Source organism: Eriocheir sinensis, chromosome 11 (genome assembly GCF_024679095.1).
Source record: "Eriocheir sinensis breed Jianghai 21 chromosome 11, ASM2467909v1, whole genome shotgun sequence".
NCBI classification, from domain to species: Eukaryota; Metazoa; Arthropoda; class Malacostraca; order Decapoda; family Varunidae; genus Eriocheir; species Eriocheir sinensis.
This window is the reverse complement of record NC_066519.1, coordinates 15,567,164-15,590,656: the sequence shown is the minus strand read 5'-3', so window position 1 is coordinate 15,590,656 and position 23,493 is coordinate 15,567,164. Positions and strand designations below refer to the sequence as shown.

At 41.0% G+C, this 23,493-nt stretch overlaps 2 protein-coding genes and 1 long non-coding RNA gene across 8 annotated transcripts in view; 1 reads left to right on the top strand and 2 right to left on the bottom strand.

Moving 5' to 3' along the window:
• The window catches only part of LOC126996951 (uncharacterized), a 113,992-nt gene extending 113,696 nt beyond the window's left edge, over positions 1–296 (bottom strand). The window contains exon 1 of the long non-coding RNA XR_007751765.1: positions 249–296. This is a non-coding gene — a long non-coding RNA (uncharacterized LOC126996951). The remainder of the gene's footprint in view (positions 1–248) is intronic.
• The window catches only part of LOC126996941 (glucose dehydrogenase [FAD, quinone]-like), a 29,704-nt gene extending 6,982 nt beyond the window's left edge, over positions 1–22,722 (top strand). Inside the window, exons 1-14 of one of the 4 annotated variants that reach the window (XM_050857889.1) lie at positions 6,736–6,875; positions 15,968–16,110; positions 16,427–16,626; positions 17,087–17,276; positions 17,629–17,763; positions 17,885–18,012; positions 18,132–18,188; positions 18,585–18,698; positions 19,187–19,343; positions 19,849–20,006; positions 20,234–20,411; positions 20,608–20,681; positions 20,991–21,142; positions 21,844–22,722. In XM_050857889.1, coding sequence (XP_050713846.1) covers positions 15,972–16,110; positions 16,427–16,626; positions 17,087–17,276; positions 17,629–17,763; positions 17,885–18,012; positions 18,132–18,188; positions 18,585–18,698; positions 19,187–19,343; positions 19,849–20,006; positions 20,234–20,411; positions 20,608–20,681; positions 20,991–21,142; positions 21,844–22,048 — 1,887 coding nt within the window. In that variant the 5' untranslated portion in view covers positions 6,736–6,875; positions 15,968–15,971 and the 3' untranslated portion in view covers positions 22,049–22,722. Of the gene's footprint in view, positions 1–6,735; positions 6,876–14,376; positions 14,611–14,637; positions 15,747–15,967; positions 16,111–16,426; positions 16,627–17,086; positions 17,277–17,628; positions 17,764–17,884; positions 18,013–18,131; positions 18,189–18,584; positions 18,699–19,186; positions 19,344–19,848; positions 20,007–20,233; positions 20,412–20,607; positions 20,682–20,990; positions 21,143–21,843 lie in introns of those variants that run through there. The other 3 variants (XM_050857888.1, XM_050857887.1, XM_050857886.1) reach the window with 3 other exon arrangements.
• On the bottom strand, positions 650–6,743 carry LOC126996946 (caspase-6-like). 3 transcript variants are annotated; one of them, XM_050857900.1, is made up of 7 exons: positions 6,641–6,743; positions 6,342–6,477; positions 5,964–6,144; positions 4,853–4,951; positions 4,271–4,369; positions 3,695–3,882; positions 650–1,965 (listed from the first exon to the last, which is right to left on the bottom strand). In XM_050857900.1, exons 2-7 carry the CDS (start codon positions 6,357–6,359, stop codon positions 1,183–1,185), a joined length of 1,368 nt encoding a protein of 455 aa, XP_050713857.1. In that variant the 5' UTR covers positions 6,360–6,477; positions 6,641–6,743; the 3' UTR covers positions 650–1,182. The 3 variants fall into 3 exon arrangements, with proteins under 3 accessions (XP_050713857.1, XP_050713856.1, XP_050713858.1); XM_050857899.1 differs by lacking the exon at positions 6,641–6,743 and adding an exon at positions 3,185–3,286; XM_050857901.1 differs by lacking the exons at positions 5,964–6,144; positions 6,641–6,743 and adding an exon at positions 3,185–3,286 and having other exon boundaries at positions 6,342–6,469.
• Positions 22,723–23,493: the final 771 nt, after the last annotated feature.

The window sequence follows — 23,493 nt, the reverse complement described above, 5'->3', positions numbered from 1 at the left end:
CGGAGACTCACAAACCGGTACATAAATGCCTAAAATAACAGACGTCGAATGGCTGGCAGGCGTTACAGGTTCAGCGGTTTCAAAACACACGCAACCCCGCCACACAATGACTAGTTTTATATGGAAAATCACCGATAGCCTAAGTTCTTCTGGCTGAAAAGCATCTTAACCTTTCACGATGATGCCACAAAGTACAGGGCAATGAGGGAAATGGAGGTAAACGTGGAAAAATAGGGAGAATTACTTACTAGTGTTCAACCCGCTTGCCCGCCATCGTCTGCCTGAGGGGCTGCGCGGGTGGGGTTGCGCAAAGCCGAGCAATGTTTCCTAATCTATTTTATATGACTGATTGATTGCTTTAAGGCTTTTTATTGCAAAACCACACAACAAAGAAGGGAGGAACATGCCATCCCGACCCCCAGGCAGTACATAATAGCCCGTAACCTATTTTTTTTAAAGCTTTCGGGGCCTATGCACACATATTTGACAAGGCTTTCGTAGGAGTTTGTGATCTGCAATAACACAAGAATGAAACGTGTGCAATATCTGTATCACTAAGCAGTAGAGGAAAATATAACATCCAGAAGATAATAACAGAAAAACAGGAACATAGAGGAGGACTGCAAGGAACCAAAAAAACTCTCAGTAATATGTTCGTAATAGCCCTCAGTGTATTTCATTGCATTCATTTAGGAGAGTACTTGTGGTTGGAGTTAGGTTACCTACTTGTATCCACCATTTATAGCAGCTTATACAGATATGAAAGAAAGTGTATATCAAAGGAGGGACTGTCTTAATTAAGTCAAGGATGGAAAAGAATGTACAGTTGTTACGAGTAAAATATCAGCATTAGTAAAGGTCTACAATTCAGAAAGATGTGTGCATATCGACTAAATTTATTCATATATATTAATGTCACACACGGATAATGTGTAATATACGATTTTACTTATTAAAATCAAATAATTAAGGTAGACAATTTAACAAATAAGTTAATTGTAAGTGAATGTTGGAGTTTCTGTTACGTCTTTAATTATTTTACACATCGCAACTCACAGGAACCAAAAGTCAGCTCACTCAAAGAGCTGTGAAAAAAAGACCATCCCAGATAATGTTTCGTAAATGAACCGGTACGGGCTGGGAACCGGAGTATAGCCATACTCGGTGAGGCTATCTCTCCAGCTAACACTCTCTGGGGCGAGGATTAAAGTAGAATTTCTTCATAAAGTTGAGGTCCTGCTTCTCCGGCGTGGCACGCAACTCATCCATACTGTATCGCCGCTGCACCTCCCGGAAGAGTTCATCAAGGCATTCTTCATGGGCATTCTCGGCCAGAACCTCGCACAGGACTAACAAGAACTTGCTGCCTCTGAGCGGAGCCCTGTAGCTGACGAACCCGTCGGAGGCGCTGAAGAAACTGATGATGTTTTCTGGAGCTGCGCGTCTCAAGTTGTCCATTTGAAGTTCGACGTGATATTCGGGGGAAAAATCTCCACGGCAAAACTGGAAGAAGAATAGTTTAGCCATCTCCCTCACTTCCCTGCACTGATTTTCGATGAAAAGGTTGCGAATGTAGTCGACAGACACGTCTTGGCAGTCCGAAGTGGAGAAGGAACGCTTTTCATTGCCTCCGTGAGAAGAAACTACCACGATAGCGCAGCCAACTTTCTTCAGACGTTCTGACTCGGAAAATTCTTTCAGACACCAGATAGTTTCCTCCCACGTCTTGTTCTCGTGACTCTCAACCTCGTAACCCATCTGCTCGAACACGCTGACGAGGTTAATAGTGTCGTACTCGGCTCCTTCCCTTTCCGGATGAGTGACCTCCGAAAATTTTCTGTAGTTGAGGAGGAGGACGAGGCCTGGGGGGTCGGTGGTGGTGTCGTAAATATCATGGCTCGGCTGGACCAAATTTTGGACATACTTCACCTTCAGCTTCGCAGGACCGACTGCTCCGCCACTCACCTTCAAAAAGTGTTCAGTTTATTGTTACTATTATTATTATTATTATTATTATTATTATTATTATTATTATTATTATTATTATTATTATTATTATCATCATCTTCAATATCAGCACCAGACGAGCGGGCACTTTGCCCGGAACACTGAGCAGAGTAATACCACGGTAATTGTTGCATTTCTATCGGTACCCTCACCCATTCCAGATAGGGACAACCAACCCGCTTTTCCAGTAAAGAGGAATGGCACCAGACTTCAACACGACAGAAAGTCCCGCATGCAATCCATGGGCCATGGCTTCACCCCCAGCTTTCAGCATCTCCGCACTGATATTAAAGATCCCAGCTACCTCCCCACTCTTCACCTTCCTCACAACCTCTGTCACCTCCACAGGAGAAGATGGAGTTTCGTCTATAGGTGAATCAGCAGCCTCCATCTGCAACCCAGCAAGAGGGAGCTGTTTGCTTGGAGGCTCAGCCCAAATTACTTGGCCCAGCGAGCCCAGTACCCAGCCGCATCTGAATCTGCCCAGTTATTTTCTTTTAACTAAACTTCCTGTGAATAGGCGCACCTAACATCATCATAGCCGATCCAGGATTCAGTACGTTTCCTAACTTAAAGGCGGTAATATTATAATTGTATTTCGTAAAGAATCCTTATAACCGAAAACTAACTAAAATTATGAGTATTCTTTTTCTTGAACAAAACACTGAATAAATAACAGAACAATAATATGAATATACGTTCATATTTTATACGACAACTGTGGCCCGAGGCAGCAAGGCACGCCATTTTGCGGGTATCAGATTCTTTAAATAATCATATTTTTACTGTGCAAAACAGGTGGTGTCACTTAGTGGGACTTCGTGAGCTGTCATATTTATCTATTTGTGTATATTTCATGGAGGCATAACTTACATTACTACTTTCAATTTTACTAGTGACACGAATTTGCGACTGTTCATCACAGTAAAGTTTCACTCAATTAAGTGAATCAGACACCATAGAAACATTACCAGTGTGCGTATGAATGAATACAAAGATGAGCACATACTTTGATTTAACTCCTGGATGTCTCGTGGATCATTTATAAATAAAAACAAAAAATCTGAAAAGGCTACTCCTTAGCCCACTGCCGTCGCTCGAGGCACAAAAAACAGTCCCTCCACCAAGTTTGTGCCCCACATTTGGTGTTGTTAGGTGCGCCTATTAGCAGCCTTACCCAATATGACTCATGAAGACTGTTGGCTTGGACGGACAATTTCTTGCTGTCTCTTTTTGACGTACCACTAGGCGACTTCTTCAGGCTCGGTCCTTCCTTTATCTTTCGAGATGAAAAAAATATATAATAGAGCAAACCCAAGACAAAAATACAAAAGAAAGAGTTATAGATAGACAGACTGGCTGGTTTACTAAAGTCACTGACTTAGGAAATAATTCATGCAAGGGAAAAAAGAGTAAACGTATATCTTAATGTTCTTGAAAATTGTGCCTCCCTGCTGGCACCCTGCCTGATCGGTCACTTTCGTCTCTGCCTTTCATCAACTACCTTTCCTTCATGCTGGAAGTAGGCCCATGTACCTGTGCCTATGGAAGGTGACCACTCTAACCCTTTAAAAACCATCCTGTAGCTTTGCTCTCTTGTCTTTCTAAAGCTCTTGAAATAGTCCTAAACAAGAAAGTTCATATGCCTTTCTTAATATTGAGATTTAGAAATACGGTTGCATCTCACTGGGTCAGGGAGGTTTCGGAGAACGTTCCTCAAGTACTCTGCCACCTCCAGATGTTTCTTGCTCTCTGCCAACTTCTCCGCGTTTCTTCCATTGATTTCTGGGCGGGGGTCGGCGTCCAGCTCCTCCACCAGCCACTTAACCACCGGCAAGGAACCAGCGCGGGCAGCCATGAAGAGCAGCGTCCACCCTGAGAAACAGCGAGGTAGTTGACTTCAGATCATCAGTAATATTTTCGTAGAGTAGACAGGCCAAGGGCGGATCATCAAATAAAAAAGTCCTTAAGAAAATAGAAGCCCCCCCCCCCCACACACACACACCAAAAAAGAAAATAAATACAATGGATTTCTATTTATCTCATTGTTGCATTATACTAAATTAACTAAATGAAGATTATAACGTTTCCCAGCATGTATCAACCACGTGCAGCCTGAGTTGTAGAGGGGCGTGACTTTGTGGACTGGCCAATAACATACATTTCATGAGGAAAGGGGGAGGAGCTTACTTGCAGAGTTAACATGAACATATTACTATATATCCATCATGGTGTTTACTGGGGACTCCCTCGCCTTTCTTACCTGTATTGTCCCTCGCGTTAGGATCAGCTCCTCTCTCCTGCAGCATCTTGGCCGTGGGGAGACGTCCATTGCGGCACGCCAGAGCCAGCGGTGTTCTGCCTGATGAAGGAGATAACACAAGTATCAGTCCGTCCCAGGGGCATGCCTTCCCTGGGACTCTTTTGTGATATAGGACTGTGTGAGGGAAAGCTGAGGACAATTAACCTGAGACATAGATAGTAAGGAGGCAGATAGATGGTTAGCTGAATCACTTAATAGGAAGAGATAGATAGATAGGTAAATAGATAGATATAGATAGATAGAGACAGATAGCCAGAAAGATAGACAGATATAAAGATAGATAGATTGATAGATAGATAAATAGACAGACAGGATAGGGAGATACATAGGGAAGAGAGACAGGAGGAAGATATATAGGTCGGCTGGCAAATGGAGAACAGAAAAAGTAGAGATCAGGAATACATCTAACGAATATAACAGTTTATCATGAGGCAAAAATACATAAAAGGAGACAGAGGAGTGCGCCGTAGAAATGCGTAGCAAAGTCTATATTGTTCACCTGTGACTTTGGCGACAACTTACCTGTGTTGGTCCTTCCCTCCAGCTCTGCCCCAGCATCCAACAGCGCCTCAGCCTCCTTCAGGGACCCGCTGGTGGCCGCGTAGTGTAGGGCCGTCAAGCCTGCAAGAATTTGAGGCTCAGGACGATGGCAAAAAGAAGGTTACGCGTTACACAAGAACACACGATCCAAAATTTCATGTGACTTCATTTCATACAATTTCCAACGTTTTAAGTGTTGTGCTTGCGCTAGTTCATATGGATCCGGAATAGGCCTACACTTCTTTTTTTTCAATCAGCGTGTTTAACTAAGCCGACTACTGATGGTTTCAACGTATATAAGATAAACTCACACCCTTATTATAGTATGGTTTAACCCGGTAGCAGCGACGGGCCAAATTTGTGCCATGATATTAACCCCCCAAAATAGATGATACATAATCTGATCACAAATGCTTTGATATATATTATGAAATGGTTTGTGAGAGGGGTGATTTTTTTCTCATTTTTCTCGCTTGGAGGGACCATTAAGAAACATGATCCCCGATGCTACCGTTAAGTCGAGATAGATTCAAAGTTCGGCCAATACACTTTTTTTTTTTCATCAAACCAACATAGAAATTAAATGATTGTTTCGACGTATAAAATCAACTCACACAGTCATTTTTTTTTTCTTATGGTTCAAGAATTAGTTTAAGTTTAAAAAAATACTCGCTTTTTTAAATCAAACCAACATGTAAAATAAATTATGGTTTCAATGTACAGGATGAACTCACAAACTTAGTCATTTTCCTTAAAGTCCGAGAGTTAAGTTTACGCGAGTTTAGGGTCAATAGTGTTAAACGCTTTCGACTCTCTCATCAACTATTTCCTAAGGCCAAAAAGGAGGTCAGTTGGGTTCTTATAAGTGGTATTTTAGGTTCATGGTACAGAGAAAGGGCCAAACTACCACCATTGTCATAAATCTACCCCTGGAAATACCCAAAACTCATAAGAAAGCCTTGTCAAATATGTGTGCTTTAGCGACAAAATGTTTTAAAATACGACCCTAGATGTGCCCAACCGGTATGATAAATAAGGTGTTCGAATGATGGCTTTCAACATGCATGAGCAGTTCCCTACACTCAGCACTGACCGTCGTCGTTTGTGAAGTCAACAGAAGCGCCCATGTCCAGCAACTCGCGCACCATGCCCACTTTCTTGGATACCGCTGCGTGCATGAGGGGCGAGCGGCGGTCCTCGAGGTAGTCCAGAGGAGTGCCCTGCCGAACTAACTTCCTCACCCCATCCATGTTCCCGATCTTCACCAGACAGACCTTTGGGGGTGACCACAAGGCGTTTTCATCGTCAGGACTGCTGTGATTTACATTTCCCGCCAAATTAATGCACACAGCCACAAACCACAAATCAATAGTAACCTAGATCTCTTCAACTAATAACCTAAAGTCCCTCCAGTGCATAGGAAATGAACACAACTATCTCGTATTGTTGCAAGACATATTTTGCCACTCACCAACGTTTTTGTATCCATAGCTCCGGTCTCTTCTCTCCTACGTCTCACTCTCACGAAGAAGACAGCCCGTGTGTGCACTGGCAAGACTGGTGCACCCCTTTTGGCAACACGGATGCGGCTTATCTTCAATGATAGCCTTTGATAGGGAGATAAATTACATCACACATTAAAAGAGAAAACGTATCAAACGGAGAGAGAGAGAGAGAGAGAGAGAGAGAGAGAGAGAGAGAGAGAGAGAGAGAGAGAGAGAGAGAGAATGCAGAATGCTACCTCTGAACAGTGAAGCTCAAGTACGATACCTTTTTTAATACGTGTCAATGGTTACGCTTTATGTTTTCCAGCGGAGACACGTCGGGAACAGAACTACGCGAAGACTCGTAACTGACTGGGACAGCGAGCATCGGAGACGTGACGGAGGCTCCACACACCCCCGCCCCAGGATGTGACGTTTCGCGATTTATGCATCGTTTGTGCTGTGTCACTTTCATCGTCATCATCATCAGTGTCGCCGTGGTCATCTATCATTCCTGTAAGGTTAGTAAGTGTAAAATTGCAAGATCAAAGTATGTATTTAGGGGTCTTAGTGAGCTCTGATCTCCGTCCAAGGGCACAATGCATTCAAGCTAGAAATCGAGCTAATAGGGTACTGGGATTTATTTCAAGGAGCGTAAGCAACAGAAGCCCCGAAGTCTTCCTCAAACTATATTTAGCATTAGTTAGACCTCATCTTGACTATGCGGTTCAGTTCTGGTCACCCTACTATAGAATGGATATCAAAATGTTAGAATCGGTGCAGAGGAGGATGACTAAGATGATTCAGGGGTTGAGAAACTTGCCATACGAGGAAAGACTCAAACAGTTAAACTTGCATTCTCTAGAAAGGCGAAGGGTGCGTGGAGACATGATCGAGGTTTATAAATGGATGAAGGGCTTTAATAAGGGAGACATTCATAAGGTTTTGTTGGTAAGAGAACCGGGTAGGACACGAAGTAACGGGTTTAAACTGGATAAATTCAGATTCAACAGGGACATAGGCAAAAATTGGTTTACTAACAAGGTGGTGGATGAGTGGAATAGGCTTAGCAGTCATGTGGTGAGTGCCAATACAATTGTCACATTCAAAAATAGACTAGATAAATTCATGGAGAGCGATATTAGGTGGGGTTAGATACACGGGAGCTTAGGGTCAAAGGAGCTGCCTCGTACAGGCCTACCGGCCTCTTGCAGACTCCTGCGTTCTTATGTTCTTATGTTCTTATGTATCGGCCCCCAGTTCTGTTCGAAGAGCCTCTCGTGGAAGTTGCTGGGATTCTCATGGACTGTTTTGTGACCTATGGTGATATTTTTACAAGACTTCTGCATCATGAACGAAAAAAAAACCCACCCATGAGAACCCAATTAATCTTCTCTGCGACCTAGAAAACAGTAATAAAGGGAGCTCGGTACATTTAATAATATGAACCCAAGAACATGACAAAACCCCCACGGACAAAGCACCCTCATTCAAAGTTAAGCAATGAGGGACAGAGCACTCCCACCTTGGTGTTCTTAAGTCAGGTTAGTCAGGTCAGCCCATCCCACCTCCGAAGGTCAGCCAGATGCGGGGGTCAGGTGGTCAGGTCAGGTGTCTATAAGCCTCTGTATCTCACACTTCGTTTCATTTAAAGAGCATAACGAGGATCTAATGACTGATATGAGAGATGGTATGGCATGAAAAAAAAATATATTGCAACTTAGTCGACTGAATGTGACACTAAGACTATATAAAAGAAAGAAAACAAAAACAGGAACAAGAACATGAACAAATAGGAAGAAAAAGAAGGAGGAGGGGGAAGACTAGAACGAAAAGAGGAGGAGGGAATAGGTTTAGCAGTCATGTGGTGAGTGCCAATACAATTGTCACATTCAAAAATAGACTAGATAAATTCATGGAGAGCGATATTAGGTGGGGTTAGATACACGGGAGCTTAGGGTCAAAGGAGGTCAAAAGAGGAGGAGTTGGAGGAGGAGAAATATAATTAAGAAAAAAACAAGAAAAGGAATCATTAAAGAATACAGAAGCGAAGACAAAAGATAGAGAGAAAAAAAGAGAGGAGTTGGAGGAGGATAAATATAATTAAGAAAAAAACAAGAAGAGGAATCATTAAAGAATACAGAAGCGAAGACAAAAGATAGAGAGAAAAAGAAAATGAAAAGTAGTAAGAGAAGGAAAAAATTTATTATTATATTCATACCTGATAGTTAATTGACCACACTTACGAGGCGGTGTGTAGGGAATTCTATTATTAGCCAGACATCAAGCGTTTGTTGCAGTTATAGTATGTAAAGTATACGTTTGTGTCTGCCTTATCAGCAGCAGACACTGATAGGCACCAGCTGGACAAAAGGCCTTATCAAACATCCTGACATTGTTTGAGTTGTTGTTGTTGTTATTATTATTATTATTATTATTATTATTATTATTATTATTATTATTATTATTATTATTATTATTATTATTATTATTATTATTATTACTACTACTACTACTACTACTACTACTACTACTACTACTACTACTATTATTATTATTACTATTACTATTACTACTACTACTTTTACTACTACTACTACTACGACGATGACGACTATTATTATTATTATTATTATACATGAAAGGGCACCGAGGGGGAAAAACCTGGTCATTAGTTCCGCGTATGACTCGACGTGCAGTCTGTCATTATTCGTATGACACACAGCGATGACTCACAGAAGAAGCGGCGTTATACTAGTCCACCACCTGCAATCTTATCTGTCATTACTTTCCTATCAATGGGAAGGTAAATTATCACTTCATACACTCTCCACCCCGCATAAGAAGTAAGCCCTGAATAAACAGATCACGTGACAAGAGGAAAGTTTCCGGTGATAAGCTGTACTAAGAACCAATAAAATAATGCAAGTGTGGCGACGCAGCGACAAAGATAAAGGTCATGTGGCGAGACGGGACTCAGACACGTAATGTTCACGAACGGGACTGTTGGTGAAGGTCGTCACGTCAGCTATCACTGGATAAGATTCATTGAACGGGAACTTCAGGGAATGTCCTCTTCCTCCTCCTCCGCGTAAACTGGTATGAGGCAAAGTAATCAAGACAATAAACTCTCCTTTCTTTCTTTTTTCTTTTAATCTAGAGCCAATGGAGTTCCTATCTACCTTCTCTTTACCCGTTTGTATCACTGCATAATAGTAGCAAACTGTTGATGTTGCTGCTTTCACTACAAGCGTAACTAAATCAACAGCAACAATAAAAGTGATAATAATAATAATAATAATAATAATAATAATAATAATAATAATAATAATAATAATAATAATAATAATAATAATAATAATAATAATAATAATAAATCACCACCACCACCACCAACAACAACAACAACACTACTACTATTACTACTACTACTACTACTACTACTACTACTACTACTACTACTACTACTACTACAATTACTACTACTACTACTACTACTACTACTACTACTACCACCACCACCACCAATAATAATAATAATAATAATAATAATAATAATAATAATAATAATAATAATAATAATAATAATAATAATAATAATAATAATAAAACACCACCACCACCAACAACACTACTACTACTACTACTACTACTACTACTACAATTACTACTACTACTACTACTACTACTACCACCACCACCACCAATAATAATAATAATAATAATAATAATAATAAAAAAAATAATAAAAAATAATAATAATAATAATAATAATAATAATAATAATAATAATAATAATAATAACAATAATAACAAACACAGCCACGTAAAGGGTACGCAAATACTAACAACCCATTAACTTGCCAATCCTGGGAAAATAGACAGAAATAAATAGACAGTAAATCCTAAACAAACTGAACAATACATAAATGGGGAAAATATGTGAGGATTCATAGACAAATAGACTATTGAAAAAAAATAAAGAAAATACAGCGCGAGAAAAAAATAACAAAGAAAAAATAAATGAAGAAAGATAAACGAAGCAAAGAGAAAGAAGAAGGATCAAGAAAAGAACACATAAAAGGGAATACTACCTCAATAAAACTTCGAAGTCCTTGGATGTCGAAAAATCTCGCCTTTAAAACGTCTCTAAATATATAATCCCTAATAAACTATATAAAAAATAAACAACGAAAAACACGCCTCTGGGAGAAAAAAAAAAGAATACATAAATAAAAGAAGAAATACATAATTAAAAGAAAAGATAAAATTAAAAGAAAAAATCAAATTAAGTACATAAGAGAGAGAGAGAGAGAGAGAGAGAGAGAGAGAGAGAGAGAGAGAGAGAGAGAGAGAGAGAGAGAGAGAGAGAGAGAGAGAGAGAGAGAGAGAGAGAGAGAGAGAGAGAGAGAGAGAGAGAGAGAGAGAGAGAGAGAGTGGGGTCACGTGGGAGGGTGCCCAGGTCACACCCTTCCACCGCCTGCTAATCTCTTAATGAATGGGATTATGGATTACACTAACCTCACAGCGCGGCAGAGAACAATGGGAGAGGCATTTGATTCATACTGTCAGGCGCTAAAACCCCTCCCCTGCACCAGCTATTTCCAAAGGTCAAAAAGGAGATTAATCAGGTTCTAATAAGTGTGTTTTTAGGTTCATGGTATACAGAAGGGTCAGACTACCACCAGGGTCATAAAACTACCCCTGAAAATGCCTCCAAACTACCACCAGGGTCATAAAACTACCCCTGAAAATGCCTCCAAACTACCACCAGGGTCATAAAACCACCCCTGAAAATCCCTCCAAACTACCACCAGGGTCATAAAACTACCCCTGAAAATCCCTCCAAACTACCACCAGGGTCATAAAACCACCCCTGAAAATCCCTCCAAACTACCACCAGGGTCATAAAACTACCCCTGAAAATCCCTCCACTACCACAAGGATCATAAAACTACCCCTGAAAATGCTTGAAACTCCTACGAAAGCGTTGCCAAATACATGTGCTTGGAAATGTTTAAGAATATGACTTACTTATAGTGGACACATATAATGATTGACGAAGGGGATGATTAGGATAAATAACGCAGTAGAGAGCATGTAATGTTATCAGCGTGTAATATTATAGAGAACAAGTAATATAGTCTCGTTATTCTCATGTTTATTTAGTTGTTCTTATGTTTTACTTCTTTTTTGGTTAGTTTTGTATTTAGATTTATTTTTACCCTACCTTTCTGTCCCTCCACTTTCATTATCTTCTATATTATCAGTATGTAATATTATCAGCGTGTAATATTATAGAGAACGAGTAATATAGTTTCGTTATTATCATGTTTATTTAGTTGTTTATACTTTTTTACTTTTTTTGTTTGTTTGCCTCTATTTCAAGATTTTTTTATCCTATTCCTCTCTCCCGCCACTTCCATTATCTTCTATATTATCAGCGTGTAATATTATAAAGAACAAGTAATATAGTCTCGTTATTCTTGTTTTTTAGTTGTTTATACATTTTACTTATTTTTTTTGTTTGTTTGCCTCTGTATTTCAAGATATTTTTACCCCATTCCTCTGTCACTCCAGTTTCATTGTCATCATTATCTCGTCTTTTTTATTTATCTCTATCTCTGTATTTCTGTATCTCTGTATTTATCTGTCTCTTATTTATCTCTCGTCTTTTATTTATTTCTGTATTTCAAGATATTTTTTTACCCTGTCCCTCCACTTTTTCATTATCATCATTATCTCGTCTTTTATTTATCTCTATCTCTGTATTTCTGTATTTTTCTGTCTTATCTATCTCTCGTCATTTATTTGTCTGTGTATTTCATTTTTTTTTTTTTACCCTCTGTCCCTCCACTTCCATCATTATCTCGTTTTTCTACCTCTCTCTGATCGCATTCACTTTCTTTTTCTCCATCTCTGCGTCTCAGGTGTTAGGGGAATGCAGAACAGGTATACCTTATAGCGTCCCTCTCTACCTGATTCGTCTCTCATAATAATAATAATAATAATAATAATAATAATAATAATGTGAATAAGACGAACGCTGGTAGACGAGATGCAGTATTTTATCATGAATGCGAAAATGAAGAGCTAATTTATGTGAGAGAGAGAGAGAGAGAGAGAGAGAGAGAGAGAGAGAGAGAGAGAGAGAGAGAGAGAGAGAGAGCGGGGAAGGAGGGGAAAGGAAATAAATCAATAATCAGAAGTATATAAAGAAATAGCAAAATATGTGATGACTGATGAACAGAGGAACGAATGAAGAAAGAAGGAAAGAAAAAAATAGCGTAATAAAAACGGGATTTATGAAGAGAAGGAAAAAAATAGCGTGATAAAAACGGGATTTATGAAGAGAAGGAAAAAAATAGCGTAATAAAAACGGGATTTATGAAGAGAAGGAAAAAAATAGCGTAATAAAAACGGGATTTATGAAGAGAAGGAAAAAAATAGCGTAATAAAAACGGGATTTATGAAGAGAAGGAAAAAAATAGCGTAATAAAAACGGGATTAATGAAGAGAAGGAAAAAAATAGCGTAATAAAAACGGGATTAATGAAGAAAAGAAGGAAGAAAAATAGCGTAATAAAAACGGGATTTATGAAGAGAAGGAAAAAATAGCGTAATAAAAACGGGATTAATGAAGAAAAGAAGGAAGAAAAATAGCGTAATAAAAACGGGATTAATGAAGAAAAGAAGGAAGAAAAATAGCGTAATAAAAACGGGATTTATGAAGAGAAGGAAAAAAATAGCGTAATAAAAACGGGATTTATGAAGAGAAGGAAAAAAATAGCGTAATAAAAACGGGATTAATGAAGAGAAGGAAAAAAATAGCGTAATAAAAACGGGATTAATAAAGAAAAGAAGGAAGAAAAATAGCGTGATAAAAACGGGATTAATGAAGAGAAGGAAAAAAATAGCGTGATAAAAACGGGATTTATGAAGAGAAGGAAAAAAATAGCGTAATAAAAACGGGATTAATGAAGAAAAGAAGGAAGAAAAATAGCGTAATAAAAACGGGATTTATGAAGAGAAGGAAAAAAATAGCGTGATAAAAACGGGATTAATGAAGAAAAGAAGGAAGAAAAAATAGCGTGATAAAAACGGGATTAATGAAGAAAAGAAGGAAGAAAAAATTGCGTGATAAAAACGGGATTAATGAAGAGAAGGAAAAAAATAGCGTAATAAAAACGGGATTTATGAAGAGAAGGAAAAAAATAGCGTGATAAAAACGGGATTTATGAAGAGAAGGAAAAAAATAGCGTAATAAAAACGGGATTAATGAAGAAAGGAAGAAAGAAACAATAGCGTAATAAAAACGGGATTAATGAAGAGAAGGAAAAAAATAGCGTAATAAAAACGGGATTAATGAAGAAAGAAGGAAAGATAAAAAACGCGAGGAAAAACTAACAAAGAAAAAAATATATATGAAAGCGGAGAAAGAAAAAAATAAGAAAGAATAAGAAAATAAGACAAAAAAAGGAATGTGCCTCCGTAAAACTTCAAAGCCTTTAGGTGTCGAAAAAAACTTGTCTATAAAGTAATAAAAAAAATCTCTAAATAAAAAAATAAAAAAAGATATAAAAAACATTATCTCTAAAGGAACATCTCTGGATTAAAAGCATCTCTATCACAAATGTACACTATATCTAAATAACATCTCTAAATTTAAAAAAAAACATCTATGAATAAATAAATAAAAACATCTATAGAAACGCCTCTGAATTAAAAACATCTGTAAAATAACATCCCAAAATAAAAATAAAATCTCTAAATTAAAAAACAACACATCTAAAACCATCTCTAAATCATGAACATCTCTAATATAATATCTCTGAATTAAAAACATCCCTAATTTACAACCATTTCTACATCTAAAACATCTCTAAAAGTGTGACCTCAAACACAATGAAACAACAAAAAGCAAAAAAGGGCACACTCCTTGCATTCCCGTCCACCCTAATCCCAGCGCCCACACCCTCAACGAACACGTGTTGGAGGGAGTGTTAATCCTCTTTCACCATACCTCTAGGGAGCGCCGGGGACAGGTCAGCGGGGGTGTGGCTCGAGGCGGGGTGAGGCTGGTCAGATCAGGTTCCTCAGGGGACAGGAGGATAGCCGTTGACGGACAGCCCGTTCCGTTGTAGGTCATTCTGCTTCTGGACTTGACAGTGGAAACACCTCAGCCAGAACAAAACCTTGGGCAGAAGCTCTAGTGCTGCATCTATTTGTGTGTTGCAGTGTCTCTAGAAAGTTAAAGGTAAGTGTTAACATATTGGAAATTGTGAATTGTATACCTATAGACAGACGTGCATGCTTGGAAGTGTTGAATCGTCTATCTTGTGGTTCCGTGACTCTAGATCTAGAAAGTGAAGGTACTAAGTGTTAACATAGGAGTATTGGAAAAGGGATAGAAGGGCAGTGACTTGTGATTTGTATACCTTTAGCCACAGACAAGTGCTGAATCGTCTATCTTGTGTGTTTTCATGTCTCGGTGTTAGCATATAGGAAAAGTGGTGTTAGCATACAGTATAGGAAAAGTGGTGTTAGCATATAGGAAAAGAGATAGAAGGGCAGTGACTTGTGATTTGTATACCTATAGCTACAGACAAGTGCATGGTAGGAAGTGTTGAATCGTCTATCTTAAAGGAAAGGGGATAAAAGGGCAGTGACTTGTGATTTGTATATAGCCACATACACGTGAAAGCTAGGAAGTGAAGGCAAGTGGCGCTGTATAGTGTTGAATCGTCTGTCGTGTTTCCGTGTGTCTAGAAAGTGAAGGGAAGTGTTAACGTATAGGAAAAGGCAGTGACTTATGATTTGTATACCTATAGCCACAGACACGTGCATGCTTTAGTGTGAAGGTAACGTGTAGAAAAAGGGGTACAAGGGCAGTGATTTGTGGTGTATACCCACGGTCTTGTATCAAGATAGGCTGAAACATCTCAACTTCTTTTCACTAGAAAGACTAAGAGTGCGGGGAGATCTGATATAAGTATTCAAATGGGTCAAGGGTTACAACAAAGGTGATATAAGTAAAGTACTGAGAATTAGCCAGCAGGATAGAACACGCAGTAATGGATGTAAGCAGGCATTGGTTTAGTAATTGGGTGGTGGGGGAATGGAAGACTCACATAGTGAGTGCAGGGACAATAGCTTGTTTTAAGAGTAGACGTGATAGCTACATGTACGAAGAAGACAGGTGGTAGTGGGGGTGGAATCTGGAGCTGCCCTTCGTAGCCCATTCGGCCTCTTGCAGTCCCCCTATGTTCTTGTATACCTTTAGCCAAACGTGCATGGTGCAGAGAAAGGATGGTGCAAGGATGTGTGCGTCCACGTCTAGCAGTGAGGTTAACGTACGCAGAAGGGAAGTGGGGGATACACGTGAATGCATGTGTAAGGAAGAGATGGATGTTTCCTTTACTTTTTTTTAAATAGCCATAATCATCATTCTTCATATCATTATCACTATTATTACTACTATTATTATTATTATTATTTTCTCCCTCCTACTAATACTATACTATAAACTACTACTACTACTACCATAATCACCACTACCACCATAATTTCTGCTAACATATGCAACAAAAATTAAGCTTCTTTATCCCCCTCAGAAAGATGGGTGTTATCAACTTGACGGCCCCGTTCGTCTCCGTGCTGCTGACTCTGGCCGGTTCCTTCCTCTACTACGGGGCTCACGAGGGATTGCCCCCCATACCACAGCACCCCGTCCAGCAGGATTACGACTTCATAGTGGGTGAGTGGACGCGAGGATTTGAAGGGAGGACTAAAGGTGTGGGGAAAGGGTCTCGATCTATCTCATTTCAGTACATTATTTGAATTCATACAAGGAACAGTCAGCCATTTTCTTTTTCACGGTGGGCTACAGGAAATAGTCAACCAGCATCCCTGAATCATTAAAAAATACCCATAACACTTGACAGATAAAATAGAGGAAGACTACCAATCACAAAGTCGGATTGGTAACACCTTAGAAATAATGGCAAAGGTAATTCATTTCATCATCTGGTCTAATATCCTTCTAACATCCTTTTTCTCACCCCGTGGCTCAGTTGGTGCGGGCTCGGCTGGCTCTGTGGTGGCGTCTCGGCTGGCCCAGGCTGGCTACTCCGTGCTGGTGCTGGAGGCTGGAGCTCCGCCGCCCGTCGCCGCCTCCGTCCCTGGGCTGGCGCCTCTCCTGCTGGGGGAGTCTTATGATTGGAACTACGCCACGGTGCCGCAGAGAAGTGGACTCGGCGGCTTCAAGAAAAATGTAAGTGGCTGTAGAGGTAGAGAGAGGGTAATAGTTAATCACAGTCAGGTTAATATAAGTTCCATCCGAAACTGACCTCTTCTAGTCTTTTTTTTCTTTTGTTCGAAGCGAAGCAGCGCCTAGTGGGATTTTTGTTTTGCTTTGAAGTGAACTTGCTCTAGAGGTCATAGGAAACAGATCATGCGTAAGATAAATAAATATACTGTAGATTATGAAAAAAATATTCTGATTTGCAGATTAATGACACTTGCAGAGGTTATGGAAAATCGATATATTGAGTAACATATCATTTTAACACAGGGAAGCATTTGGTATTTTACAGTAAAGGAAGTATCTCAAGGGCAAATATAGATATAAAAAAAGCCAGCTAATCACTGCTCCTGTGAAGAAAGCAGAGATGAGTGTTTAAGAGAAGTTCGTGAGGGAATTCGGGCAGCTTTTGAATGTAACTTCCTTTCAGTCGTACAAGCTCTCTGCCGGCAAGACCTTGGGCGGCACCTCCAGCATCAACTGGCTCATGTACGTGCGAGGCAACAGGCGGGACTTCGACCAGTGGGAGACCATGGGGAACACCGGCTGGGGCTACGAGGATGTGCTCAAGTACTTCCTCAAGGCCGAGAACTACCAAGGCACCCGACACTTGGATTCAGGTGAGTCAGAGTAGCTTAGCACCGCCTGTCCTCAACATTAGAAGACAGGAAGACATACAGCAGGGTGTTTACTCAGTCGATTATTCTTTTAGTGGGAATGGTTTAGAAAGGTATACTAGTAATTAGGGTATCTTTAATCTCTTAATCTGACCTATAAAAATAGAGAAACGGGTAATAAACTACTCTTAATATAATGTGTTCCTGCGAAAATAAAAACTGAACTTTATAAATGACCCAGATAAAGTAAAGGAAGCTGAAAAGAAGAGAAAAACCTATTGAAAGTATGCTCTTGGGTTGAACATGAGCGTCCACCACGTACAACCATCTCATGTAATTCTCTTCCACTGGACAGATTCAAACTATGGCAAGGGCGGGCCGCTCACTCTCGAGGACCTCCCGTACCTGTCCCCGGTGTCCCAAGGCATTCTGGAGGCTGGAATCGAGCTGGGCTACAACGTCGGCAACCCCAACGGAAAGGAACAGATTGGTAAGTGATGGACTTGCACTCACAAACACATACTCGTCCCCTAGACCTTCTTCAGCAATACTTTTACTTCACATCGACATCACGAAGCTTTAACAACGTCCCTTTCTCACCCCCGCCACAGGATTCGCCGTGCCCGTTGTCACCACGGAGTCGGGGTATCGCACCTCCACCGCCGACGCCTACCTCCATCCCTCTTCCTTCTACTACGTCAATAAACTTCACGTGCTTACTAATGCCCACGTTGTTAAGGTGAGTGCAGAGGAATGGAAGGTAGAGGAAGGTGTCGCATGCATATGTTACTTTGTTTCAGCTTGACATACCATAAGTGGGAACTGCATTTATTATATTTTTTCCGTTTCCTTTTCCAGGTGCTATTCAACGACGAGAAGCGAGCCATCGGTGTGGCTTACGAGCACAAGGGCAAGGTAAAGCTGTTTGTTATATTCCTTGGTTACACTGAATAGCGTTTTCCTGGAGGGTCTTAAGTTTCCATTCTTTGCTCCCAACTACCTATTATAATGCTTGGTGTGTTTAATGTTTAGTTTAGTTTAAGAATAGTGCTCTCTAGGTGTTGATATACAGCCCCCCCCAGTCACATAAAGTATTTTCATTTTAATTCTGACACATACCAATAAGGTGAACTACTACCAATTAATTTTCATAGGTCGCTTGCTTCTTTATATAACTGATCAGTACCCTATTCTTCTCTATTATCATCTTTACCACAACCCTACTTATGCACACAATCAAACTTTTAACAATCAAACCGGCACAGCACCACAATATCCACAGGTAATACAACTGCCTAATATCCTTTCCAGTTGACGACCGTGGCTGCCAGGTCTGAGGTGATCTTGTCCGCTGGTGCGATCGGCTCTCCCAAAATTCTCATGCTGTCTGGTGTCGGGCCCGCCTACCACCTAGCGTTCCACGGGGTGAGTCTTGAGCTGAGGGGGTGGGTGAATAACACAGGCTAAGTGAAAGGTGTCAAGGAGAATTCAAGGTCAAAAGACAGAATATGGACTAATCTTTTTTTTTTATCTGATTGTGATTATATTTTGTGTATGGACATAAAAAGAAGTGCATTATGTCGGTGAGGTTAAGTGTGAGTAGTGTATTACTACTACTACTTTTTGCTTTTACTATACCTCTTCAGCGTCTGTCTTTCCTTTGGGGTCGCTGTTCCGCTATGCCGTCTCCATTTCCTCATATACTACTACTACTACCACCACTACTACTACCTCTTCAGCTTGCCTTTCCTATGGGGTCACTGTTCCGCCATGCTGTCTCCATTTCCTCATTCTCCTCCCGTTCCTCACTTCCGTCAAATCTTCTAAGCAATCAACCATCTACTCCTTAGCCTTCCTCATTCTTCTTGACCATTCCCAACACTTCCAACTTTACTAATACTCTCACGCAACAGATTCCCATCATGCACGACCTCCCCGGCGTCGGTTCAAACTTCCACGACCATGTGAGTGTGTCTGGCCTCACCTGGACCACTAGAAAGGGCACCTCGTACTCCCTCAAGTCCCTGACCAAGCCCAGCGTGCTCCTCGACTTCAAGAAAAAGAGACAAGGTAAGGCGAGCGTCGGGCGTGACATAATAGTGTGTCTCGATGCAGAAAGGCAGAGGTGGTTGTGTGCTGATTGTGTTGAAAAGTAAACGGGGTGAAAAGCAGAGGAATAACTAGAGGAGGACCTACGAAGCGATGCAAAGCGATATAGATAAAAAGAAAAGAATGTATGAGGAGTACATGGACCGTTAGGGGGTGGAATATGTGTACTTTGGGGTATATGGTGTACGGACTGGTGTTTAGGGGCTTGGTATGTGGTATGCGAGTATAATGAGGATGTGGTTGAGTGGTATGACGGATTAGTGAGGTGTGGTAGTATGTGGACCGCTTGGTGGGGTGGAATGGGTGTACTTTGGGATTATATGTTATGTTGTCTGTGGTATGATGAAATTGGAGGTGTGTGGTAGTACATTTTTAAGGGGGATACGAAACCCTAAAAAGAGGTAGCATCCTTTAACTAAGCTTTCCATCCCCTTCCATTAACACCTTCCCTCCCTTCCCTTGGCAGGTCCTCTCACCACCGCCTTTGGAATCGAGGTCTTCGCCTGGACCGAGTCAGAAGGGGACCAGCCACTGTGGCCTGACCTGCAGCACCTGTTCTCTACCTTCACCCTGGCTCTGGACTACGGCTGGAAGGCTGCTTTGGTCGCTGGTTATAGGCCTGAGGTAAGTGGAGCCGTCGGATTGCTTTACCTACTCGTCCTATTGATTTTTTTGTTGGAATGTTATTAATGTTTCACTAATTCTTCTTTACTCCTATTTTTTTCCCCTATCCTAAACGTTCATGTCCGTTCTTAAATTCTCCTTAACCTTCATTTTATCTTTAGTTTCATTCCATACTTTTTCTATCTTTTCCGCGCTATCCCATACTCAACAACACCTGTCTCCTCTAGATCTACGGACCTTACTTCGCTAACGTGATGGGCAAGGAGGGATACAGCGCCTACCCTGAACTCCTGAGGCCCAAGAGTCGCGGCACGGTGAGGCTCACATCGACAGACTACAAACAGCCCCCGAGAGTGGACCCCAACTACCTAAGCCACCCCGACGACATCTTGACCCTGCTTAAAGGTATGACGCTATGATATCACTCGTAGTTTAATTCCTCCTTTCTTATTTCAACGTATCGCATTCTTTCCCCTTCCTTTCACTGTTACATACGTCCTTTTTCTTAATTGATATATTACGATTGTAAGAGTGTAATTGATGTATATGTAAGTTGGTCTAGGCATGACTTGGGTGTAAACTAATCTTTTTTTTTCTCCAGGCATCAAGTTCGTGCTGCAAGTTGGCAACACTACCGTCATGAGGGAGAACTTCGACGCCCTGTTCAACTCCAAGGTATATCTTTTTATGTATCTTTTCCTATTCCCTTTTTAAAGCACATACATTAACTGAGCAATTGCAGCTTCAAAGTCACCATTGCCGTCACTACCATTACTAATACCAAGGTCGTTGCAAAGGCTATCACTCCGACCAACAACTGAAACCTTTTGCCGATTTCATTATACCAATACTTTTTACAATTTCTATCACCCTCATCAATACGCTTGCCATTTCTCTCACTATTACCACTAAACCACCGCCTGTCACCCTCATACCTACAATAGCTTTCCTTACCGTCTAACACTTCCCTTTGGTTCTCTTCAGCCCCTACCAGGATGCGACCATCTCGAGCCATTCTCTGACGACTACTGGATCTGCTACATCAGGCACATGGCCACCACTGGTTACCACATCGCCGGTTCCTGCAAGATGGGACCCGAAACTGATACCTTTGCTGTGGTGGATCCCAGTCTCAAGTAAGTTAGATCAATGCCCTTAGCGATGTAGTTCTTAATGCACTTAGATGTCTTTGGCTAATTCTTTTGTTCGTTGTAGTGAGTGCACAGTCTCTTAGCTGTTATATACGCTCTTTTTCTTCATTGCCGCCCCCTTCCTTGAATTCTTCCACTGAACCTCCCCTTCTATCGGTTATTTCCTCCCACTTCTTCCTTTGAACTTATCCCCTTCCCTTTACTACCATCTACTTCCCTCAAAATTCCTCCCTCTGGTCCCTCCCCCTTCATCATCTTGCTTAATTTTCCTTCCAGTTATATTTTCCTCACCCTTATTGCTTTGAACTTCTCCCCCTTCCCTTCACTGCTTATACGTCCTCTTTCTCTTTACTTCCATCTCCATCCCTCGAAACTCCTCTTTCTGGTCCCTCCCATTTCATAATAAAGGTTAATTTTCCTTCCAGTTATATTTCCCTCACTCTTATTGCTTTGAACTTCTCCCCTTCCCTCAAAACTTCCTTCCTCTAGTCCCTCCCCCTACATCACATTTTCCTTCCAGTTATATTTCCCTCACTCTTATTGTTTGAACTTCTGTCAATGCTAAACAGGTCCTCAGGTTCCAAACGTTTCCCATTCCATTTTCACTGCTATACACGCCCAATTTCCCACTACCATCTCACCATTCCCCCCTCGTCCCTAACATTCCCTTTCCTCTTCCTCTGCAGGGTGTACGGCGTGTCGGGGCTGCGGGTGGTGGACGCTTCCATCATGCCGGCGGTCACCTCAGGGAACACCAACGCCCCCACCATCATGATCGGCGAGAAGGCGGCGGACATGATCACCGAGGAGTGGAACGGCAAAGTGCTCCTCTCACTCCAACAATTCCTCAACGCTACGATCCCGGCATCCATTGACGCGCTGGTGGAGTAATTCTGACCAAACGATGATGACCTTGCCGCTAATGGATGACTGACTCGCGCACTCCTGATGACGAAGTGATGACCTTGCTACAAATTGGTGACACTGACCTGCACATCTGATGACCTACCACCAATCGATGACTTGACTCGCGCACGCCTGATGACCAAACGATGACCTTGCCGCACATTGATGACCGACTCGCACGCCTGATGATGACTTGACTCGCGCACGCCTGATGACCAAACTATGACCTTGCCGCAAATTGATGACTGACTCGCACGCCTGATGACCAAGTGATGACGACCTTGCTATAAACTAATGATGACCTCGGCCCGCCCACCTGATGACTCTACTGGCGAATGCTGACCTTACAAGATTGATGATGACCTGGCCCGCCTATCTGATGACTACTGGATACATGTCAAGTGTCGCAGTAGTTTATCATTAGAGATATTTTATTTATTAGAGCTAATATATTGTAATAGATATGTTTCATCAAGTTTTCTTTGGTATTAATATTTCTGCTTTGTTTTATATATATATCTTGGCTATGCTCATTCATGCACCAGCAGTAGGTATTCATGATTGGATGTATTTAGAATCTGGATATCTAAAATTATAAATATATGTGTAAATATTACTGCCATGTTAACTTGTGAATAAATAAGAAAATGTTTGTCAGCCTTTATGTCTTACCCTGCAACAAACATTGACTGATTGTCTGAGGTGTGCATCTTGCTATATTCTTTTGAATCTTTTCTGAAGGGGACAAGTTAATGAATGGCTTGAGCGAGAGTTGGATGAGTGAGAAAAAAAAATCATAGTTACAGAAGTGGAATTGACTTGTTATCTTCATTGGTTCAGTGGAAATGTGCTTCAGCTAGACATAACTTGGTGTTGTAGCGCTGATGCCTTTCCTGTAAATATAAAAATCCATGCTGACTCGAGTCCCTTAAAATATGACTATCTACTAAAAATGACAAATCTAGAACCTTTTTAGTGGGGTTTTCAATACATCTTTATGGAGAAATATCTTTATATACACGTTATAGGATTGATTGGTTGATTGATAGGGAGGAGCATGCCATCCCAATCCCCAGGCAGTACAGAGTGTGATTATACAACTAAGGATACATGTGTAAGTAGCACCAGGAAACTAAAAAGATTCAATGGTAGTCAAAGGAGCAGACATAAGGGACTGGACATATGAACTACAACCTAGGGGCAAATGCAGCTGAAAGAATATTGTTAATGAACCAGCCCACCAGCTCAAACAGGTCCCAGTGGCCCTGTGGGTGGTAGGCACTGGTAGCAGGACAGTGTTTGAGCGTGTGACCCCCTGGCCTGGCACACAAGCGGCAAGGTACAGGGTCAGCAGTGGTTTACCGTTGAGGTTTCAGGCCCTGCTCCCTGGTCCCTATGGCGTTTTAGCAATACTTCACTGATAGTCTTAA

Bases quoted from the DNA above. Each gene is read 5' to 3' on its own strand.
- LOC126996946 (XM_050857899.1), bottom strand. The intron at 3,883-4,270 runs GTAAGAAAGGCG...GCTGTTTCTCAG, and splicing joins TAACGCGAGGGACAATACAG to GGTGGACGCTGCTCTTCATG. The intron at 1,966-3,184 runs GTAAGGCTGCTA...CACTTTTTGAAG, and splicing joins GTCTTCATGAGTCATATTGG to GTGAGTGGCGGAGCAGTCGG.